This window comes from Ruditapes philippinarum, unplaced genomic scaffold (assembly GCF_026571515.1).
Source record: "Ruditapes philippinarum isolate M1 unplaced genomic scaffold, ASM2657151v2 ctg1919_1_1_1_1, whole genome shotgun sequence".
Lineage (NCBI taxonomy): Eukaryota > Metazoa > Mollusca > Bivalvia > Venerida > Veneridae > Ruditapes > Ruditapes philippinarum.
In genome coordinates this window covers 3952-27805 of record NW_026863336.1, presented here as the reverse complement: position 1 = coordinate 27805, position 23854 = coordinate 3952, and the positions used below count along the sequence as shown (strand labels likewise).

At 33.5% G+C, this 23854-nt stretch overlaps 1 protein-coding gene across 1 annotated transcript; it reads right to left on the bottom strand.

The window, feature by feature from the left end:
- Positions 1–22841, bottom strand: LOC132721861 (protein FAM135B-like; the record flags this gene model as incomplete). Its single annotated transcript, XM_060706231.1, is given in 16 exon segments — positions 1–510; positions 976–1092; positions 2270–2380; positions 3228–3379; positions 3885–4074; positions 4774–4889; positions 8133–8186; positions 8766–10452; positions 11596–11753; positions 12506–12579; positions 13873–14078; positions 16563–16710; positions 17985–18078; positions 19137–19313; positions 19916–19986; positions 22702–22841. Coding segments are annotated over 16 exon segments (3701 nt in total), but the record flags the coding sequence as incomplete, so codon positions are not given.
- Between the last annotated feature and the right edge of the window lie 1013 nt (positions 22842–23854).

Below are 23854 nucleotides of genomic sequence, written 5' to 3'. Positions count from 1 at the left end.
TCAATAATCTAGGAATTGACTGACTGACTTCATTGGCCACACAATATGACTTATATATCAACATGTATATCTATCAAATATCTCCCTAAGGACCATTTGAAGATAACTAAATGCCTTTATGACACAGTGGGATGAATACATCTGAAAATGTATTTTCAACAATAAAACTAAGTTTGCACATGTGTCAACAATTTCTACTGATTATCCTGTAAAGTCAATTGATTAAATGTTGTTTTTTTTTTGTTGTTGTTTTTATGTCCTTAACACCAATGCGAAAATACCTTAACTATTAGATACTTTGATTCTATTTGAAATATTTCAGTCCACACACCATGAGGAATTTCTCGATGAAGATTTCCGAGTCTAGAACAGCTATATGGGCCGCTCTTCCAATAATCGTGTTTGCCGTGCTAGGTAGAGCGTGAAATATGTCATAACGAATTAGTTTACACTTTGGATTATTCACTATCGGCTGTAAAATATTTGCCACCATTTCAGCATACACAGATCCTGAAAATGAAATACCATAGAATTGAGTTGATATTTTAGGGTTTTTTTTTTTTGTTTTTCGTTGTTTTTTTTTCTTCTAAAAACTATCACAGATATGAATCACTAGATAGGCATAATTTTGTGATTCCCTTATGTTAAAAGCTTCCTCAAGAGCTTTTTCTGTTTTTCAAGATTCAAAAACCAAACAACTTTGCTAATATTTTACAGTAACTTAATATCATAATATTGCACTAAAATACGAATTCTCCAAAATTTTTGACTAAACATTAAAAACTAAATAAAATAACATTGCACAGAAATTATACACAAGTGATTTAATATGATATTCAATTATGTTGAATTCAAAGATATGATAAAAAAATCTAAAAACCAATAACAATTTCAAAGGACATGCTTTTTCAAGGTCATATTTCCAAGGGGAAACTATTTTGTTAAGATAACTCTGTATTAACTAAAAACTTATACCAAGTCCAGTGCTCTCCCTTTGGGCAGCTTTACACATTTCTATTCTAGAGGAATGGTAAGGAACATATCTATCCTGAGAGGAACCCACGAGTAACACATGACAAAAAAATTCCAAACCTGAAAATAAGAACAAAATCGTGCTGTTTATTTCTTCCTGTATAGACACTTTAAGATTATTATTCCCACAGAGTAACTCAACAGAAATGAAATTCTGAGATAATGCGAAATAAATCCGGGACAATTCAATTTTTGAAGCTGATATTTATCCATAGGGACTTGTTTTCATAGATTCTACTGTTGAATCAATCTAAATTAAAGTCATAAGCCTGAAAATGTAATAAAATAAATTGAAACCTACACAATATCAGGCAGTTAAAACTAGAATTATGAAAAGATTTCTGATAAAGATGAAATGTCCGTTTTCCACTGCACAGTGTGTTTATAAAATTTAGATTTTAAATACATTATGAAACCAGTATGTAAAATCGGTTACTTCTTAATGTTTTCAAATAGTGTTATATCTATAAGGACAATACAAGACTTTCTGCTAACAACTTCTTAAGATTCTTAAGTAGTTTTATATCTGTAAGGACAATACAGGAATTTCTAATTCTTATAATTCATTTTATAAAATCTTTATGAGACAATGGCTTTATTATTAGTTGTTTTTTTAATCATTTTATAATACTGGGTGACTAGATCTAACTTTAAACCAATTCATCCATCATCTTCAACTTGTCATGACAGTTCTACTTTCAACACTATTCAATGTATTTAAGTATATGATATGGTCTGGTGCCAAATTATGTTTTTCTTATGAAAAATTTATCATGAGTTATCATGGCTAATGTACTATTATAAACCATTTTTTTCCACATGTCAACTGCTGCAATGCAACTGTCAAACAGAAGTAACTTACATAATGAATATTATTCTCCATCATATTGTTGTACAATAAATGAGCCGCGCCATGACAAAACCAACGTAATGTGTTGCGACCAGCATGGATCCAGACCAGCCTGCGCATCCACACAGTCTGATCAGGATTCATGCTGTTCGCTATCAGTTTCTCTACATGTTATAGGGTTTGTAAGCGAACAGCATGGATCCTGATCAGACTGCGCGGAGGCGCAGGCTGGTCTGGATCCATGCTGGTCGCAAACCCACTATGTTGCTTTTGTCGTGACGCGGCTCAAATATGTTTCGTGCCATGATATAAAACTTCTGTATATAATATACTGTTTCATTTTGTGGATAATTCAGTTAGAGACACAACAAAAGAACAACATCTCACCTGGTTTCTGGCTCAGTTTAAACAGAAATGACTGTCTAGGATCTACACCATCTTTTAGGGACAACTGAAGCAGGGAGCCAGACTTCTTCCATTTCTGCATAAACCACATACCTGAATAAGAATTACATAAACTGTCTGCTAAATTCTGAAATAGAGATATGCCAAGACAGCAAAGATTTGATTGCACCATGTACATGTATTCAATGGAGATTATTTAAGAATGGTATCTCTCACACCTTCTTATGTGGCAAATTATCTTGCACTTTCATTACTCTATAACTGTTCTACAAATGAATATGTTTGAAACTATATTATTGAAACTACATTGTATATAAGATAGATTAAAAATAAAACAAGGTCATTTGACATATTTACAATTTTCATACAATAGGAAGATCCCCCCACCCCCCAAGTACACACAATATTTCAGGTAATGCTAGTAAAGTAACAGATTTCCTTAAAAAAATGATTGACATATTCCTAAATTACCCTTAACCATTACTTTTTGCAAAGGTAATTTATGTCTTTTACACCAGTAAATAGACTTGTTTAGTAAGCACTGCGGTGACTGAGTACTATGGTTGACTACTATGTTTGACTATTTTGGCTGACAACTGGAATTCTTGACAACTACAATGGTTGATTATGTCTATGACTGACTACCATGTCTGACTACATTTGTACTGTTCTCTCATAAGTTATTACTTCAATACTAATTATCAAGTTCACAAAGTTTAAACCTCCAACATTTTGAGGGGATAAACTCCTCTTTATCATGGAGTTTCTGTTGTTGTTTTTTGTGAAGTTGATAATTATTATTCAAATGTTTCCAGAATGATTTACTTCAATACTGAAATACATTCCAAAAACTTCAAAATCTGGATAAGTCTAAAAAAGTCCTTTCAATATGTTCAAGTTAAATAAGGGTTATGAAAAATATAGAGTTTATAGTACAAACCCATGTTAACAAGTCCACTGTTGTTGTAGAGAGTACCTAGATGTGGTCCTGACAGTGAGAGGAAGGTGTAAAGTTTAGGTAACAGTGGTATCATCTCTACATTGGTCAGTGCTGACCGAATAATGATTGTACCCAGGGAATGACCAATAAAACTGAAACAAAAAAAGTTTTGTTTTTTTAAATATTGTATTGATTTTCTCTCCAAAAAGCATTTTCCCCAGAAGATATTTATGCTATTACAGACATTACATTAAGAACAAATTCACTGCAATGTAAACAGGAATTTTCCTCATAATACAATGATACTGTTTATTCTTTCATACCTAAAGGTTGATATATTCATACACATTTGCAACATCTTTTCATATTTACATTACAGCAAAGCAATTTTAACATTATCTTACAATAAAATATAACAGGCATAGCTAACTCAGTGATTTATTTACTGATTGACAGCATCATCAAAACATATTTCTTGTTCTTTTTAGTTTGGTTTAAAGTCACACTCAACACTGAAAAGATCATAATGATGCCAAGATTCCCACAAAAATCTTTGTCCAATTACAGATGACTGGCCTCTACAGACCTACATGCCTTTTATTATGAGTGTATGGTTCAACCAAATTTTACTGACTAGAAAACAGCAGTTTGTATTACCTTAGTTTAGCCACTTTTAATGAATACATCTCTATATGATGTAATACTTCATTGACCAGCCTCTGTGTCATAACCTCAAAGTCGGCGAACGTATCCGTCTGGTTCCTCTCTGACATCAGAAACTCCAGTCTGTATCCCGGCAACGCCATCTCCATGTACGTCTTTACTAGTCGTAGATCGGCACTGTTTCCTACAAGAAATTCCAGACAGTAAAAGACCATTTTCATAAAAATTGTTAACAATTTTATAACAAGTCCTAAGATATTTTATTGATTCACAAACGTTTGAGGTCAGTGAAAAATATTAATATATTCATAATTCCATAAAATATGATTTAACCATAAAAAATTCCTTTGTTAAATGTTCTTATTTGAATACATAGATAAAAATCAATGACTAAAGTATCAATGGATACAATTTTCTGTATTCTTATCAATGATCATGAAGATAAAACATAACAAAACTTAGTATTAGAACCATAATTTCTTATCACATTGTTGCATATAATTTACTAATGTAAACATTTTAGGATCAAACGGTTTTCCTTATACATGTAAACATTTTATCTATGTAACTCAGGAGGAGGAGGGGGAGGTGGGGGATACGTTCATTGGCAAATGCTTAAATTTCCTAATGTTAAATCATTTGCCTCTCACATCCAATTACTAGAATCCTGCCAGGGACTTTGTAATTTTTTCATGTTTTTCATGTCAAGAAGCTATCCGGCAAGCTGCTGCCTGCTTGAACATGAAAATATTGCAACGAGTGACAACCTTTGCTGTGCTTGTAAAGCTGGAAAAATGCTGTATGATTTTCATAAAGCATGTGAGTGACTTAAAATTCTGCAAATGAATAAATAAATAGCAATGTAATAAGAAAGAGTTCCTACCATCAAGTCCATGTACACAAACAATCATATGGCAGCCATCTTGATTTTCATCCTCCGTAGTATCTGGGACATGAAAATACGGAATCTGTGATGCTAATGTCGGGAATTCACTGTAATAATAACAAACAATGCCAACTTGATCAAACAAACCTTTTACCACATAAATAATGTATAGAAAAAATATTGTCTGTTGGTATCATAAAAGCTGAAATTATGTGCATATGATGTAAGAGTTAAAATCTGACATATCTTTTGCAAATTGGCTACCTCTCAAAAATAGATTGAACAAATTCAGTTTACAATATATCATGCTATAGAGACAAAGGAAATAAGTTGTGAGTAGATTTAAACCGAAACAATATTAAAATAACATTTAAAATACATTAAAATATAAGACTGAAAAAGATAAATGGACAAAATTAAGATCACAAATGAGTACATGGTATAGGAAAAAAAATCACTCGGTAAGAAAAACACGTCAAACATACAGAATATATTCTCAGTGATAGAAAACAAACACTAAAATCAAGTACCACCATAGAAAATAGTAAAATCAAACACATACTAATAAAGATCAGCACCTCACCTTTAAATCTAAGTAACTTTAAAATCTGATTATTATTTTATATAAAAAAAATTCCTGATGATCTTAAATGGATTTTTTTCTCTTCTCTTTTTCTATTCAAATTCAAGACATAAACATGATATCCCCTTCCAAATAATATTTGGACCCAATTTAAAGAATTAAATTGTGTTCAGTTCAGGTGCAAAAACTCCTGAAAAACTAAGAAATTACTTAACACATTCTTAACCTGTTTCTAACAAAAGACAGACACATTTATTACATGTATCCAAAAAATGACGGACAAAAGCAAAACTATATCCCTTGTCCCTCCGCCATGTGGGAGCTAGAGACCTAGATTCAGACAGAGACAAAAACGTAAATAACTCTATTTCTGCTCTGTTTACCTATACAGTTAAGTTATTACATTTGCCTTTTGAAATCAATTTATTTTGCTTGAATTTTTGTTTTCTTAGGAAACTTAATTATCCTGTAAGCAAGTTCATGTTTTGACTTTAACATTTCATTTCTTTGAACAATGTGTTTATAAACCCCTATTTCACTTTCCATGCTTTCAGAGGTATCACGCACACACACACTATTTGTTGATTATATACATGTATATGATATATAACGAAGTGCTAGTCAAATGTGGAATCTACCTACCCTTCTTCTATTAAGCTACAAAAATTAAAATTCATTTTGATCCATTAATTTTCGTTTACTTACCATTTAATCATAGTAAAAATTAAAAAAATTTCCTATGTAAAATAAGTAACACCTAACTTATTCATGTAAAATAATTTACACCTAACTTAGTATGTAAGGCTGACACTGACTACATATTGGGATACATATGAGCCGTGTCACGACAAAACCAACATAATGGGTTTGCGACCAGCATGGATCCAGACCAGCCTGCGCATCCGTGCAGGCTGATCAGGATCCATGCTGTTCGCTTACAAAGTCTATAACAAGTAGAGAAACTGATAGCGAACAGCATGGATCCTGATCAGACTGCGCGGATGCGCAAGCTGGTCTGGATTCATGCTGGTCGCAAACCCATTATGTCGGTTTTGTCATGACACGGCTCATATATATTTTACTTTAGGACCATACTTTAAATTTTTACAGAATTTCATACTCACTAAACAGGCTCAATCAAACCGAACCCGAAACATTTTCAATACTGCCCATTTTGGGCATTCTTTAGGAATTCTGATTTTCCCTACTTTTTTTGCAAATGCATATGAATATCAAATGCTGACATGGAGTGGAATAGAAAATAAATGAATATTTCATTCACACGATATCACTGAATATTTCATTCACACATCTTTGTAGAATGCTTTTATACTAGATTTATACTTATTTCTATGTGGAGTTAGTTACCTACAAATAAAATTCTAAAATTAAACTGTAATGAAAAGATAAGTTTTCCCATGAACCTTCCTTACTACAATTTATACGGAAAAAGTAAGTTTCTGATTAGATAAACACTTTAAATCACTGCACCTCATATATTAACATATCCCAGGTTATATAAAAATCTATATGGCATTAGTTTTATAGCTAGGAATTCCTGATATTTTAAAGCTATAATATTGTCAATTATACAAATTATTTATTCTATTTTTACCAACAAAAAAAAAGCAGCAAACACTTACCTAAAGAATCTATTATCAAAATACACTCTACTTATTAACATTTTGTAAAAAAAATATCAGTATAAAACATGCTCAAAATAAAATATTTCTTGCATATTATTTATTATTTATGAAAAAAACAAAAACAAAGAACAACAAAAACATGCACTTTTCATAAGTATAAGTCTAGGTTAACCTGCAAAGCCTTTGTCTATGCAGTTCAACCAATTTTTAAAACACAGTTACCAACTTTATTTTAGCATTAAAATTAGTTTCAAAGTTAAAATCCATTCAACACTGTCAATGAGGGAAAGAGTAAAGAAATGAATTGTCCAAACATGCTTCTATCTATAAATTTACTTCATAAATAAGTAAACTGGTTTACAATCATTGTGAAAACTATTTCTATATGTCTGTTATATACAATATACTGGCAAGAACCTTTATTTGACCAGAAGAAGCAAAATCTTTTTATCTGGACTTTTAATACACACAGACTGTGGAAAGGTCCTTTGGCAACTTTCTAGATTTCCAGGTGCCACATTGTGCATTATTTCTGGGCAATTCTGGCAAAAGTCAGAAGCCAAGTAGAACCACTGACCTTCTGTAACTTAGCTAGACATTTTCCTCACAATAAAGAAATCAAAGTCCCTGACAGAATTTGAACCAATAGTGGTGAGGGCCAAGTGATTTGAAGTCAGTGACCTTAACCTTTAGGCCAGAGAGGGCCTGCAGCAAAAGCCTAAACAAATTACATCATACTTAAAATATAATTATTGTGTATTCACAGAAAATGACATCAGTTACATCAAGAATACAATCGTGACTAATATAAATAATAAAATATGCAAATCTTATTTACTACAGTTGCCAGAATTATCTGCCCATGCATAAAAAATACTTTCTCACACACTCTAAAAACAAACTTTTGTTAAGTCAATTTCCACTAAAATGAAAAAAAAACAAAAAAAACACCAAAAAAATTCCCTGTAATTTAAAATGATAATTTTATAATTTTTTTAAAAAGATAATCAGTAGTTTTTTTTAATTTTATTTTTTCTGTGATTTCTATAAACCCAAAAAGGAAAGCTTACTTTTGGGAGAGTAATTTGAAAAAAAAATGATATAAGAAATTTCCAAAAACCTTTTACAGATGTCCCTGATACTTCATCCGAGACTTCAGATTTTCCCTCATTGTAATGAAACTATAGCAAATGAACAAAAATTAAAGTAATAAATCTACAATACATTATCTAACATTGTCACAATTCTTTCTACAGAAATGTTGAAATTTGAAACAATAGTTATATTGTGGGGAAATGCACTGAAGGTTTAACATTTGAGCCGCGTCACGACAAAACCAACATAATGGGTTTGCGACCAGCATGGATCCAGACCAGCCTAAGCATCCGCGCAGTCTGATCAGGATCCATGCTGTTCGCTTACAAACTCTATAACAAGTAGAGAAACTGATAGCGAACAGCATGGATCCTGATCAGACTGCGTGGATGTGCAGGCTGGTCTGGATCTATCCTGTTCGCAAACCCATTATGTTGGTTTTGTTGAGACGCGGCTCATTTATGTACTAAGTGTTGAAATTAACCTAACATACAAAAGGCTTCCGTCTTATCCATTTTTTGTATAGATTGTAAATGTTATGTAAAATTTGTTCTTGTATATGGCGAATAAAAAATGTTTAAACCAATTCAAAAAATTCAAATGAATTTATTACTTATTTAAAATATACCACTTCTGAAGAAGAAGAAAAAAAAAGACAAACTCACTTTACTGTACTATGTCCCACTTTATCAACAAGTTTAGGGCGATCCTTAACCGCCTCAGATAGTTTAGTGATGTCGGGAAAAGACGCCGACGTAACCATTACATCGGGTGTTTTTTTAGTGTCCATGCCGTCTGATATATCGAGTGTTTCTACGGACTGAAGTAAATTTGAATCGCTCGAAGCTTTGTGATTTTTGTGTGACATTACTGAAACCCCAGAATCACTAAAATCGGAAATACTTTTATCTAAATCCGGACCTGTAATTATCGGTGTTTTCTTATACTCTTCTCGAAGAAGTTCAATAACTGTCACTTCAGCCTCATTCTCAAAACTATGATCGTGTTCTGAAACAATTTCAACAGTTGAGCTATTTTTAGAAGTTAAAGTAGTCTGGGAACCAGTCATAACAACTCCTGAGTCAGCGGTACCAGTCAATTCAGCCCTAGCTACAGACTGTCGACTTGTACCGCCTATTGAACCCTCTTCTGACCTTGCAGAATCTTTAGTAATATTAACTTCACTAATACTAAGAATGTCTAAATGAGAATCCGCATCCCCATTTAACATTACTTGAGAATCTCCCCTATTTTCTGTGTCAGATCTAGCACCCGGGGAAGTCAATTGCAAAACATTGTTTTTGAGAATATCCCTAACCGTAAGACCCTGATGACCCGAACTATGAACATTTTCATCAGCAGATTCAGAATTATCTCCCTTTCTTTCAACAGTATCACTGTCATGATTATTATCTGAATTAATACTGTCTTCATAATGTGAATGACCAGAATGCCGCGCTCTTTGTCTTAATTCTTCCTCAAGAAATTCATCGTAACCATTTTGTATACACGTTTCATCATCACTTTTATCACTGTCATGTAAACCGTCTTCTCCTAAAGCCTGAGTTAGACAATAGGATAAATTTCTGTGCATTTCATCTTTAAAGTCAAGCTGTTTTTTCACTAAATCCTGCTCATTCGTATTTTCTTTTTCTTTCCTAGCTAAATGAGATTCAACTATATCTTTATGAATACTTGTTTTACTATTCCCATCTGCAGTATCATCACTAGCAATATTAGAGTCTGCACCAGTTTCATTTGAAGTACTTCTAACACTTGAATGCCTTACCGGATCAGTTAATGCTCTTTTTAACCGACGTGGAACTTCAGATTCCTCTGAATTTTCTTCATCAATACTCATTTCTGGATCTGAACCTCCTACAAAATCCACCGTTATCAATGAAGATTTCTTTTTTCTTTGTTTCCGTAATGATCGTCTGGCAACTTTCATATACTCCGGTAAAGTTCCGTCACTGTTTCGACTCCATTCTGCTCGCTCAAGTGTAGGTAACGACACGGAATTAGACATTGAGCCAGGCACTTGTGGTGTATAGGATGTAGAGGTTAGCGGACTAAACGTTCCAAGATTAGTCTCGTCCTCAATCATCCTGCTGTGAACGTTTGGCGACGCCACTGTTTTACGATATCCAACAAGAGTAACGTCTTTAGGACCTCTAGACTTAGCTGCAGCTTCTTCAGCTTCCTTGAGATTGAAGGATGACGGACGTTTAAAAGTATCGGGTCGAATATTCTTAATGAAGTTACGCTTCTGTTTATGTCGTATTTCCGGAGAATGTTTCTGTGTGAAATTTGGGGATATAGAACTGGCTCTTGAGCTCCTTTTGTTATCATCTGAAATGTGATACAAGGGTTACTAACAGTTAGCCATTCTTCTTACTTTATATCAATTAAAAACCTTGTTATTCGATGCTTTTACCCTGATAATCATAATTGATACTTTAATATTTTCGCACCAGTTTACATCTTAATATAATGTTTTTTTAAATTTATTTTTAAAAATTTTACCTTCACAAGAGAGGATTTAACAATTTAAATGTGTTTTTCTTTCCAGTCTTGTTTTGTTGTAAAATGTAAATACTTACTTATTATGTCTTGTATATGTACAATTTATCAAATAAATAAAATTTAAACTAATTCTGACCTCTGTAAAACACCAACAAATGTTGATTAATATTGACAGCATCACTAGAAAATTTCTGATGAACAAACCAGCTTCTAAACTTTCCTAACCTGTGCCATAAAGACAGGGGCCTGGCTAGACTTCCAGCACATCTGTGCAATCTGATTTTACCCTTTACTGTTAGTAGCTCAGGTTTTGTATTTTGTTATTGAAATCCCTTTTTTTTTAATATGACTGCTCCAAATCCAAAGCAGTCAAATGCACTACAATTATGGACTATAATGTACTAGAACTTACTTTTTATATGAATATGTAATACATGTTGTTGTTTGTTTTGTTTTTTTTTTTCTTTCTCAAAAACATGTTTTATAATTTTGAAAAGCTACTTTCTTATTTGTTTATATTGGGCTTTACAACACATTGACATTGTCATAACTATGGCAACTTTCCAGCTTTACTGGTAGAGGAAGACCTTAGGTGCACCTCCTTGCATTATTTCTGGCATAAGAGGGCACCTGAGATGAAATTCTAATGCTAGCCTAACAAAACTGTCTACAAATATCACAGAAAAAAGGTAGGCAAACAAAAGACAGACCTTGAACTGATGATTCAAAAGCAGTTTAACCAAAACTACCCAATAATGCAAAAAGTAAAACAATTAGTTTGTTGGTTTGGGTTTAACGGCACATTGACACATAACTGGCCATACCGCGCCAAACGTTATAATTGTGAACATAAGATTATTAAACCTAAAAACAATGAGTTGGTACAAGGTTATAAAATGAGGTAAGTCAAATCTTAGAATACAGGACAAAGTAAAATAAACAAAACATTTATAAAGTGGATGGATATACCTGAATTCGAAGCCTGATCAAAATAGATATCTTCAAATATGACAGGTAGTGATGTTTGATCACCGTCCAGTTCCAAACATTCCAGATCAAGTGGTGGTAGCATCTGTAGATACATCGAACTACGTACCATTGCCGCTAAATCACTGTGTCCATGGTAACTGAAACATTATCATGGTTATATATAAATTACATATAACTGACTAAATTAACATACAAAATAGAAATCATATTTTGTAATCCTGGCTGTGGCTTGCCTATTTCATGCGATTTTGCTATGTATAATTTCCCGTTCATGACTTTCTTTCATATTCAGTATGAACATTGCAATATGATGAATAGTAATATTCTGTTCTAGAACAATTTATAATTTGCAATATGAAAATATGTATCATCGGATCTTGTATCTCACACATACCAACAACTTCCATATATAAATGCTACCGATATTGTATTAAGACCTTCCATTATAGAACGAGTCACTTTGGTAAATTTTGTTTTAGGTCATTTTAAAACTGTAAAGCAAACATGGTGACATTTTAGCTTTATTAGTGGAGGTAGACCTCAGGTGCCACCTTTGTGTATTATTTCAGGCACTATAATAACCACAAACTCTTCCTGTAAACTGTCTGGATAGCTTCCTTACATGGATGCACTCCTTGTCTATGACCCACTTTGAAATGACAAGACCAAGTAAAATTTGTCCTGCTGGAACCGCAAGTGATAAACCTTTGCCACCAGTATAAAACTAGGCCAGCCAGCTGATCCAAGCAGTCTGACCAGGTTCTATACTGTTTATAACTCATTATTTTTAAATTATTAATATTGAATTCCCTTAAATTCCAAATTGACAGCAAGGAAATTCCATTAAAGAAATACAGCAAGTTATATACAATTAATAAAGTCTTCTTACCTAGGTTCATAACAAGATAAACATTCATTCTTTGGATATTCATGCATAAAGAACCCCTCAGCTAGTCTCTTCACCTACAAATATAAACAATACATTCTGTTATCATATATATATGATGATTTCTGATGAAAATATCGTCATGAAAATATCATCATTTTCAACTGAGCAAAAAACATATACCCAGATCAATGTTTCATACTGCTCTATTAATTACATCACAAATGTATATTGATGTTATACATTCATATGCTTATTCAGCAGAAAAATAATTGCTTTTGTTTTTTTTAACAGATACGCTTAATATCATGCATTTTACAGAATGGGAAATTAATTACATGGTTGCCATCATTCTGCCTGACAGTAGCACTCTCATTGATTGCCTAAAGTTGTAATCACACTCGCATTGCCAGCTTTTGAGAATACAATTTATTTCGCAATCAATTTTTTTCGCGATACAAACACATCAGAATAAGGCATTTGTGCGTTACTGATATGCCCTGTCATTATAACATATCTAGAAACAAAATTACTCATTCTACATAAATATGACTTCCACTTGGTGTACTTAACTAATAAATTGTGATGAACAAAAGCAATCAATATCATTCGGTCATAAGCAAATTGGTTATTTTGTTGTTTTTGTTTCATATAATAAGTTAAATATTATAAATTTCCTCTCTTAATGAACTTTAATACATTTCCTTAGTGGTAAGTTCCAGAAGGAAAACTCAAAATAATTAATAATAAGTTGCAAGAACTTGATTCACAATCAAACTAAATTAAATATAACTAACTTAATATCATTCAAAATAGCAATCATATTTTGTAGTTAACACATATATGTTCATAATGCTGTACGCTTGTAACATTGTTTTTCATTGGATAATCCTGATGATTTCGTTAACTATATACACGACTCCTTTTATGAATAAATATTTTCTATCCCCAAAATAAAGCAAGTTCCCTGTTTTAAAAATTTGTCATAAACATTCTTTTCAGATTTTATGGCCGTATATAAACAATTGTTTGCATAATTACATTTGCCTAGAGGCTCAAGTATATATTATTAGTTATAAGGATTTTTGACAAGTTATATGGCCCTATATAAACATTTTTTGAATAGTGAAGAGGGTTATATTTCAAACAAATATTTACATACGGTCATATAACATGTGAAAAATCTTTATAACAAAATATAGCAAACTTCCTGTTTTAAAAGCAAAGATGTAATTTCTTCATAAATTGACAGCAGCTATGTATGTAAAACTATATCAACGTCACTATTATCCACTCAAAAGCAAAGTTACAAATGAAATGTGCAGTTTTATAAACAAACAAACACATCGAAAAGTACAACAGTTGTATACCCGTATACTGTGATGCTCTTTGGCTAGATGGAAAATAATGCCCTGATCAAGTGTAACAGTCTCTAAAAACTGGGTCCATAGTATCACATTAGCTGCACACAACTGAGTTATGTCCCTTGTTCCATTTTGTATCAGATCTTCCTCATTATCTATCAATCTTATACTGTCCATAATCTTCTGTAGTTTCTGGTGACAGTCTATATGTTCTGTAGATAGTAAAACAAAATAAGCCGCGCCATGACAAAACCAACATAATGCGTTTGCGACCAGCATGGATCCAGACCAGCCTGCACATCCGCGCAGTCTGATCAGGATCCATACTGTTTGCTATCAGTTTCTCTACTTGCAATAAGGTTGGTAAGGGAACAGTATGGATCCTTATCAGACTGCGCGGTTGCGGAGGCTACACTGGATCAATGCTGGTCGCAAACCCACTATTTTGGTTTTGTCGTGACAGGGCTCAAATATAAAGTATGGTTAAAGGCCCATTATGCCTCAGAAATGCTTTTATTCTTATTTCACTTTTCGTATACTTTGACATTATCCAAAAAGTTAATCATTGGGCAATTACCTGAACCATTTTTTTTTCATCTGCTGCTTTTTGGCAATAAGTACAGTTATAGCGAATTAGTATTTTGTATGTATATCGAAATACTACATTTTTTACATTTTGATACCTTTATCTCAAATTATTTCACATTTATTGCTACTTTCTTCAGGAAGCAAGCAACTAGCATTCTCTAAATCATTATCTAAATATTTAATATTCTAACACAACCCACATTTTCCCCAATTGAACATAGGTGAACCGAAAGTGTGTGTTATTATGCTATAAAATCACAGTTTGACGTTCAACTTTTAAACATGTGACTTAATCATTATACACATGACGTAACCATTAGAAATTTGACGCAAAAAAGTAAGCATGGAAACAAATCAGGCGCAATTTAGCTAAGTATCAGGTACGGCAGCATTTATTTGTTGATGTTGTGATAGAAACGAAATAATATATCCAAATCGGTGATTTTATTGCTTGATCACATCACTATTTGTCGTTCGGATAAGCATCATTATATCACTCGTGATACGCCCTCGTGATATAATTCCTCGCATCCGAATTCCAAACAGTGATGTTATTGAGCAATAAAATCACTGTTTGGGATATATTATTTCTTAAATAACATTAATGTTTGCCCTTCCTAATGAAATAAAACTTTATTTGTTTTTGAGGCAAAATGTGCCTTTAAATTCATGAAATCTACTACCTAGGATACTTGCTATCAAACTTAAGACAGAAAAACAAATAGCAGTCTCTCTCAACAAACATTAATAAGATTATTTCAGTTGTATTTGTTTGTTTGTTTCCTGTACGCTTTTTTATCCAATTTCAACACGTTTTTGGCCATATCTCGGCAGTCGGTCCACCAGCTTAACCAGTTTTAATGCAAGTGACAGACTACTGATCCCACATAATTTCTGAATCAGTGGTGAGAGACAAATGACCATAAGACTTCATGTCAGGGGTCAAATGTCCCTGTATAGTTGTTTTAAGCCCCAGTCACATTAGAGCTTACGACCAGTGAAGACCAGTTCACGATCACCAGTAACCTCTGGTCGCAGACAATCTTTAAAACGTCTTATGACGGTCATCGGTGATCTTTGACAGTCGCAGGTTATCTTATTTAGGTCCCACGACCAATTTCAGTCGTAGAGAGGTTTTTGAGCTTGCACAACAACCTCCTTGCGATCAAACAGGTCGCTAGTGATCTTATAAGGTCTTAGGCTGTCGCACGATGGTCGTTCGGAAGTGCGACAATCTTACGACAGTCTTTACAAATTGCCACTAGTCACTGATAATCTTGAGTAACCTCGAGTTATCGTGCGATGGTCGTAGGACAAGTCGTAGGTGATCGCATGACAGGTCACAGGTAGTCGTAAGTAATCCCACACAATCTTGAGACCATTGTATGTTTGCTTATGACCTGTCGTGCGATTGTCAATGATGACTTGTCTTACGATAGGCGCAGAAGTAAATTTATCTATGCAAAAATGGTTTTGGTTGCAGACAGTTGCTTATGATCGTCAGTTTTACAAGTCGTCGGTGGTCGCAAGTAATCGTAAGCTCTAGTGTGACTGAGGTTTTACACAGCTGTTTTGCAATGTTTCAAGTAACTTAGTTGCAATGAAGTTTGAATTGTTTTTACCCGGTCTCTTCTTGAACTGTGTTAACATGAGGTGAAGGTATTTTTACCAAAAGGTGTAAGTTTATTCAAATTGCCATTGATTTAGCAAACTGGACTATCCTGTACTGCCAAAATACAACAAAATATTTTAATCTTGAAAAAGCTGTATTTTGCATGATTCAACATAATATGATGGAACACTTTTATGAATAACTTCCATATATTTCCATACCTAAAGTGCTGATAAAATATCATTAAAAAAAAACAAAAATTTGCTGCCAGCCTGAAAATTTTATTTTTTACTTTGTCCCTTTTTATCAAAAAAAAGATTTTTAAATTACTGTATGATATTATAAACGTAAATTCTTTTAAAAATTTTTTACTTTTCCCTACAGTAGCTGTGGGGCAAACCCGGCAATACGGCCACGATATTGCCCCACCACTGGTTTATCCTACCTGAATTTTGTCAATAAAATAGCTGGGAGTTCTAGTATATAAAGGACATACCAAGTTTGGAGTGAGATCCGCAAATATCACTGAGGTAATACTCAAAGGTACTTTGGAGACTTTCATATGCTGACAACAGTAAGTTACATATTCTATGGTGCATCTGCCAAGCTGCATGTAAATTGATGGGCAAACATTTCTCTGGGTCCTGAAATAAATTATTTATATATTCCTTCATTAATTGGTGCTAAACTGTTACATCTCCTTATGAATACAAGTCTGACGCATGTTCGTGTATACACAAAAAATTCTGTTTAAAATTATTGTTTACCGAGTGTGTACATAGGACTGTTACCACACCACTTTGAACACTGTTACATCCTATATACATTACATGTATGATTAACATAAACAAAGAATCCATTGAAAATATGAAATGTGGCGTGTTCACTATACACATTCCAATGCCATTTAAGTATATTCTTAAGAATAACAGAAAGATAGAGGATTTGAAACATGAAAATTGACCAACATATTATTCCCATAAATAATAGACTTAAACTTTGGTACCCATGTGTAGTGTAAAATAAGAAACAAATTGTTTTGCGTTTTCTTTTTTTTTCTTTTTATAATTTGATAGAAAATTAAGTACCACAGTACTTGTACCTATGGGGGATCATCAAACCCTTTCAATCTTCTTTTTTTTTTTCGTTGTTTTTTTTTTTTTATAACATAACTTGATTTGTTATGCTTTGAATTTCTCGTGCCAATAAAACAATTTAGATGCTCTTAAAACAGCAAGCCTCCAGACTTATTCTTATTTTCATGAAAATTTTGAAAATGTATTTAGGTAAAATATTCTGATGAAACCAAAGGGAAGTAATTTACACATAACTCAAGTAAATTACCAAAATGAGGTAAAAATATTCGCAAATAGCCTTTACTGTGTCAGTAACACAGTAGAAATATGGTTATAAATACTGAAAAATCAATCATTAATTTCACATAACATTATAATTATTACTTAAATCTTTAATCATTTTTTTACTTTTCCTAAAATCTGAGTACATTTTTATCAGGTTTGTTTTTACTGAAATAATCTGGCTCATCTGGAGGTATGCAGAATTAACCAAAACATCAAACATCATTAAATCTGGTCAAAATCTATATCCTGGTGACATTTAATGACAAGCTCATCACTGGCATTTTAACCATTGACATATATAATTGAGCCGCGTCATGACAAAACCAACATAGTGCATTTGCGACCAGCATGGATCCAGACCAGCCTGCGCATCCGTGCAGTCTGATCAGGATCCATGCTGTTCTCTATCAGTTTCTCTACTTGTTATAGGATTTGTAAGCGAACAGCATCAGCGGCGTCATGACTGGCGCAGGCTGGTCTGGATCCATGCTGGTCGCAAACGCATTATGCTGGTTTTGTCATGGCGTGGCTCATATATTCATTTATTCAAGACTTACACTAGAGATTTGTCTGTCACCAAAATACACAGTCTCTATGGTAGATAACTCTGGATTTCTGCTTGACCAAGCTGTTTTTGGCTGCTTAGGTACACTGAAAAATACAAAAATAGTGATACATGTAAACAGAAACTATTTTATTTTGCACATGAAACACATGAAATTATAACTAAAATATCATAGATTTTTCATTGTTTTACATGATTATTTTAAATTTTAATCAATTCATAGACCATCATTGAAATTTATGAAAAATTCAGTCATTGATCATTTGACTTGCTTTTTATTTTTAAATGACTGTCAGGACATTGAAACTTTATGGAAATTTGGTTCACCTAACAATAGGTTAATGTCTAATATGTAACTTTGACTAGTACAAGGGCCATAACTCTACTTGTACTAGATAAAATTATCAACAGTCTGAATAGTGACATTATGCTCTTTTTCTCATTGTCAAGTTGAGCTAAATTAAATATATATTTTAAAAGAATGAATGTGATAATGGTGATTGACCAACAGTTGATATTGGAAAATGTTTACAATAAAAAGGGTAAAAATATAAATTTGCCTTAGATATAAAAGACTGCCCTACTCTTTTTATCAATTGAATGTTACAGGTAAAGTGTGGTGGATATGTATAGAAATTTCCTTGGGCCAAGTGAGTTAGTTCATGCCATGTAAATTATAAAATTGAAAGGAATTATGGCAAATGTCAACTTATTCTGACTTTCATCTGTTCACTCATAATATACCATTAGATCAGTCACACATCTTACTACCTTTACAGTTACTTGGCGATGTTTTTTGTTTGTTTGTTTAATTGGGTTTTACGTCAAACCGGCACAGAATAGGTCATATGGCGACGTTACAGCTTTACTGGTGGAGGAAGACCTCAGATGCCCTTCCGTGCATTATTTCAGGCATGAATGGGCACCTGAGTAGAACCACCAACATTCCCTAGGCTAGCTGGATAGCTTCCTCAAATGATGGAATCCGATGTCCCTGTCGGGATTTGAACCCAAAGCGATGAGGGCAAGTGGCTTGAAGTCACCAACCTTAACCACTCGGCCACGGACGTCCCTTGTGGCAATGTACAAGCATTGGGACAGTTGTGATAGGAGGGGCTCCCTACGTAACTAAGAAGATACAAACCTAAGAAATGGTTGATGTATGGCAATAAGTGTACCATGTACAGTCAGTTCTACACAACATAAATGGAAGTAATCAAACAGTAGTGGTACATGATGGTGTAAACCTTTAGTTGGGTTGATATGAAGGTTTAACTGCCTCTGACTGGCACATTCAGCCTTTGCAAGCACCGCTCCTGTCCTAAAATAAATAAAACTAACATATACAACTTGCCAAATCTATTTGGTACAAATGTAATCAAAAATACAAGAGGAGACCATTTGCATGAAACAAAATTATTAAATATGATCCTGAAATTGATTAACAAAGGTAAAAAAAACACATTTTTATAAAATTCTTTGAAATCATTGAGAACCACCATTACAACAGCCCCTTGACAAAAGGTTTCTAAGGTTGTTATTGCATTTTAGGTTGCAGCAACAAGAATAAGTCATATGGCAATTTTCCAGCTTCATTGGTGGAGGAAGACCTCTGGTGCTCCTAAGTGCATTATTTCAGCCACAGGCAGCTGAGTGGAACCACAGACATCCTGTAACCTGGCTGGGTACTTTCCCAACATGAAGGAATCCAAAGTCCCTAGTGGGATTTGTACTCACAGTGGTGAGGAGCAAGTGATTTGAGGTCAACAACCTCAAACTCACAGCAAAGTTTTGTTTTGAGATTATTAAGTGTAAATAAGCCACAAATGAGTAATCCAAAGCCCAGCAAAATTACCATGCATACATGTGTCTCAAATTACAGTGCTGTATAGACAATACAGAATGGTAAAATTATAGACCTACCCATTTTGTTCCTCTGAGAACCACAATTCCACCATCAGCTGTATCTCTAACTTGGATATTTCATCTTCTAACTGTAATAATTAAAATACATTACTGTAAGTTTGTTTGTTTTGTTGCAGTTTTTGTTTGTTTTGTTTTATTGGGTTTTACGTCACACCAACACAGTATAGGTCATATGGCAATGTTCCAGCTTTACTGGTGGAGGAAGACCTCAGGTGCCCTTCTGTGCATTATTTCAGGCACGAATGGGTACCTCAGAGTAGAACCACAGATGTTCCATAAGCTAGCTGGATAGCTTCATCACATGAAAGAATTCAAAGTCCTTATCAGGATTCCAACCCACAGCGGTGAGGGGCAAGTGGTTTGAAGTCAACGACCTTAACCACTCGGCCAAATACTAAAATATATTTTACTGAATGAGTACCAGATGCTATATTTTCACAAATGGTGTGGCCATACATGAAAATATAGCAGTTAGTATTCAGCGTGAAATATAATTTGAACTTAAATGTAAAACCAACTTTATATTTATTAATAATAATTCTTTTAATATGTTTTAACTGACTTCTGTCACATCTATGCCTTGTGCTGTCTGATCATGGTCTGCACTGTTCCCTAAACAGTCAGCACATATTTTGTAATTTTCTTTAAAATGATGAATGGTTTTCTTCTAGATTGAAAGATGAGCAAATTTATTTTTAAGATATCTAACAAGGTTATAAAGAGTTAAACATGTGTGTTAAAATTAAAGGCACATTATGCCCCAAAAACAAATAGGTTTTTACTTCTTTAAAATGGGGAAACATGAATTTTTTAATGCTTAAATAATGATTTTAGAGCAAGTTAATTGCTTGTAACCTGAAGAGAGTAGCGATAAATGTAAAATAATGTGTCATTAAAGTAGCAAAATGTAAACAAACTTGTCTTTTAACTTCCATACAAAATACTAAATCACTGAAACTGTACAAGCTGCCAAAAAGCAGCAGATGAAAAAAATGGTGTAGTGAGTAACATTTTGGAAACTATAAAAGTATACCAAAAATAAAAAAGCTTTTGAGAAATAAAAATATCTGAGGGATTTTGGGCCTTTAAAGCACTAAAACATGGTTTATAACAAATACAGTACTCAATGAAAAGAATGTAATAAATTTCAAACAAACTGAATTTTGAATTTGTGCTTGATCAATGTATGAAACACATTAAACATATCACAAAATTAGTGCATTATCGAACAAGAGCTGTTGGAGGACAGAGATGCTTGTCAATTTGAAAAAGTTATCACAAGGGTGTGTCATAGTGTATAATAATGCTTACCTATTTGAATACATAAAATTGTCCCAAAAAGGTACAAAGGCTTGTTATTAAGATGTTTTATCGACTAAATCACTGCTTGATTATTATGAATGCATAAAATAATGTCACAAAAAAAAGGCACAAACCCTTCAGTAGTTATGAAGATACCAGCTTACATGCAAAAAGCTGAAAAAGGGGCATAATTATGCAAAAAAGCAAATCAGAGTTATGGGACTTGTGCCAATCATGTAACATAAATAAAGAGAACAAGTGTGTGGAGCTTTAATCCATTCACTTTAGTAGTTATGGAGATACCACTTTACACGTTAAAAATTTAACCACAGGGATGCCGATGCCAACAAATAAATGACTGCATTAGCTCGAATATTCTGCGAATTGTCGAGCTAAAAACCAAGAAAATCCTTACAATATTGCATTCAATAGCAATTGAGTAATGAAATATAGATTAAACATTAATTAAGAATTTACGACCATATGTTTATGAGTTCAATATCAATATTCATTCCTGCAATACTGGCTTCCTATCATATCTGAAATGCGTGCATTCTGCGCACAAAATCCCAATCCTTTATTCTCTTTTACATCAATAAATCAACATTTCACAAGGTGACACTTCGTTTTATAGGAAACAAAACAGTTGAAATTTTACAGTGTTCAATAGTTTGAAGTAATTAAAAGCAATATTACTTTTGCATGGGTTAAATTAATAGACGTTCAATTTTATCACCTCCTTAAACGCAAGAATAAAACATGTATAGATCTGAGAGAAACTAGAAACTCAGGTTTTGTATTAAAACAGGAGTATTACATTACACTTGGAGGGGGTGGGGGAAGAGAACATTTCTGCAGGGGTGTGGGGAAGGGGAAGACTAAATATCTGCATTTAAAGTCAATTTCTCCGATAATTTTTGAGCTTTTAAACAGGCAAGCCGAACATGTAAATTTGCTCTACTGTACATGACTACAAGGACAAGTGGGCACCTGAGTAGCAAGCTTTTTTGTTTTGGTTGGGTTTTACGTTGCACCAACATAGTATATGTCATATGGCGACTTTCTAGCTTTACTGGTGGAGGAAGACCTCAGGTGCCCCACTGTCCATTATTTCATGCATAAACACCCACCTGAGTAGAACCACTGAAATTCCTTAAGCTAGCTGTATAGTCTTACATGTAGAATTGGACAGCACTTGCATAGCTTGAACCTACAGCGGTGAGAGACACTGGTGCTTTGAAGTCAAGGACTAAACCACGGACATCCCTCGGTCTCTGCAGTTCAAGGTCAAAGTGGAGGTATTGTTTTTATTCAAGAATAGTAGATATTTCCAAACTTAAAGTGCCGGACATTTAGTAGATTATACAATCTGATTGATTGTGCAGAATGGGACCATTTCTGAATTTCCAACGTCAGTCAATTTTACTGCCTCGGGAAGGTGTCGAAGCCTCAAAATACATTCTCTATTAATTATTACTTACATGAGCACTGTTAACCAGTGTATGGAACCTGTATAATATCACATCATTAATGGCAATATCTTCACTACGGTACAGTATCTGGAATGTCCGACTGACGGCCCAATCATTTATCACATGTGCGGGAATTTCGTTGTCATCACCTGAAGAAAAACACCAGGAAAATATTGTACCATTAACTGTCAATAGGGCTAGCTATTTATGTATAACTCCTGTCAGGGACTAACTCAACTTACCTGATTCTCTCGCTCTAAGATCTTTCACATGCCTGAATATAATCTAAAGTATGAACAACTTCTTTTCATGCATTACCTCAGCACTTATGAATAAATGTTTACTACTTGTTATAATCACATACCTGTATAATTCAGGTTTCTTCATTAAGTTCAAAAAAAATCTTTTTATCATGGGTCATAACTATGCATTTAAATTAGTTACTAGTCGCTAAAGTAGATATACCATCTAAATTTATTGACAATTGATGCAACTAAAATAAGTCATTCTGACTGCAACTCAGGCTCATGCACGTATCTATAATTTTCTATTAATTCTGTTAGTTAGTTATGGTCCTAATAAGTATGTTCCTTAAATAATATTAAACTAGAACTGTAACTAAATGTGATTAATACCCCACAAGACTGCTTCGGAAATGAGGAAGTTACTAGTAACAGAAAAGAAGTTACTAGTAACAAAGGGAAATAACTCTGTAATTACTTTAGATAGAGTAATGGTTCTTGAGCACTGCACTTCCCCTTATTGTGCTTGACCATTGTATTGAGTTGTATTGAATTCCAACCATTAGTCTTCAAGTTATGCTCCGGAAAAGGAAAATGCAACAGACGGGTGGACGGACAGACCGACCACCGAGTGACTCCTATATACCCCCCACCCCCAAACTTCGTTTTGGGGGTATAATTAATACCTCTAAAAAAGACCTATATCATTCATTGATAAGTCTGACAACACTTTTATTATAAAATGGACTTGTCTGCCATGATATATGGACAAAACCTTTATTGATTGTAAAAATTCAAAGATCAATATATCAAACTTAGTAACTAAAGCAATGAGAACAACAGGATAGATTCTGTTATCTGGTAAGACAGCATGACTTATAGAGTTGGGTATATTGATGCTGAAAATGTATCATGATATT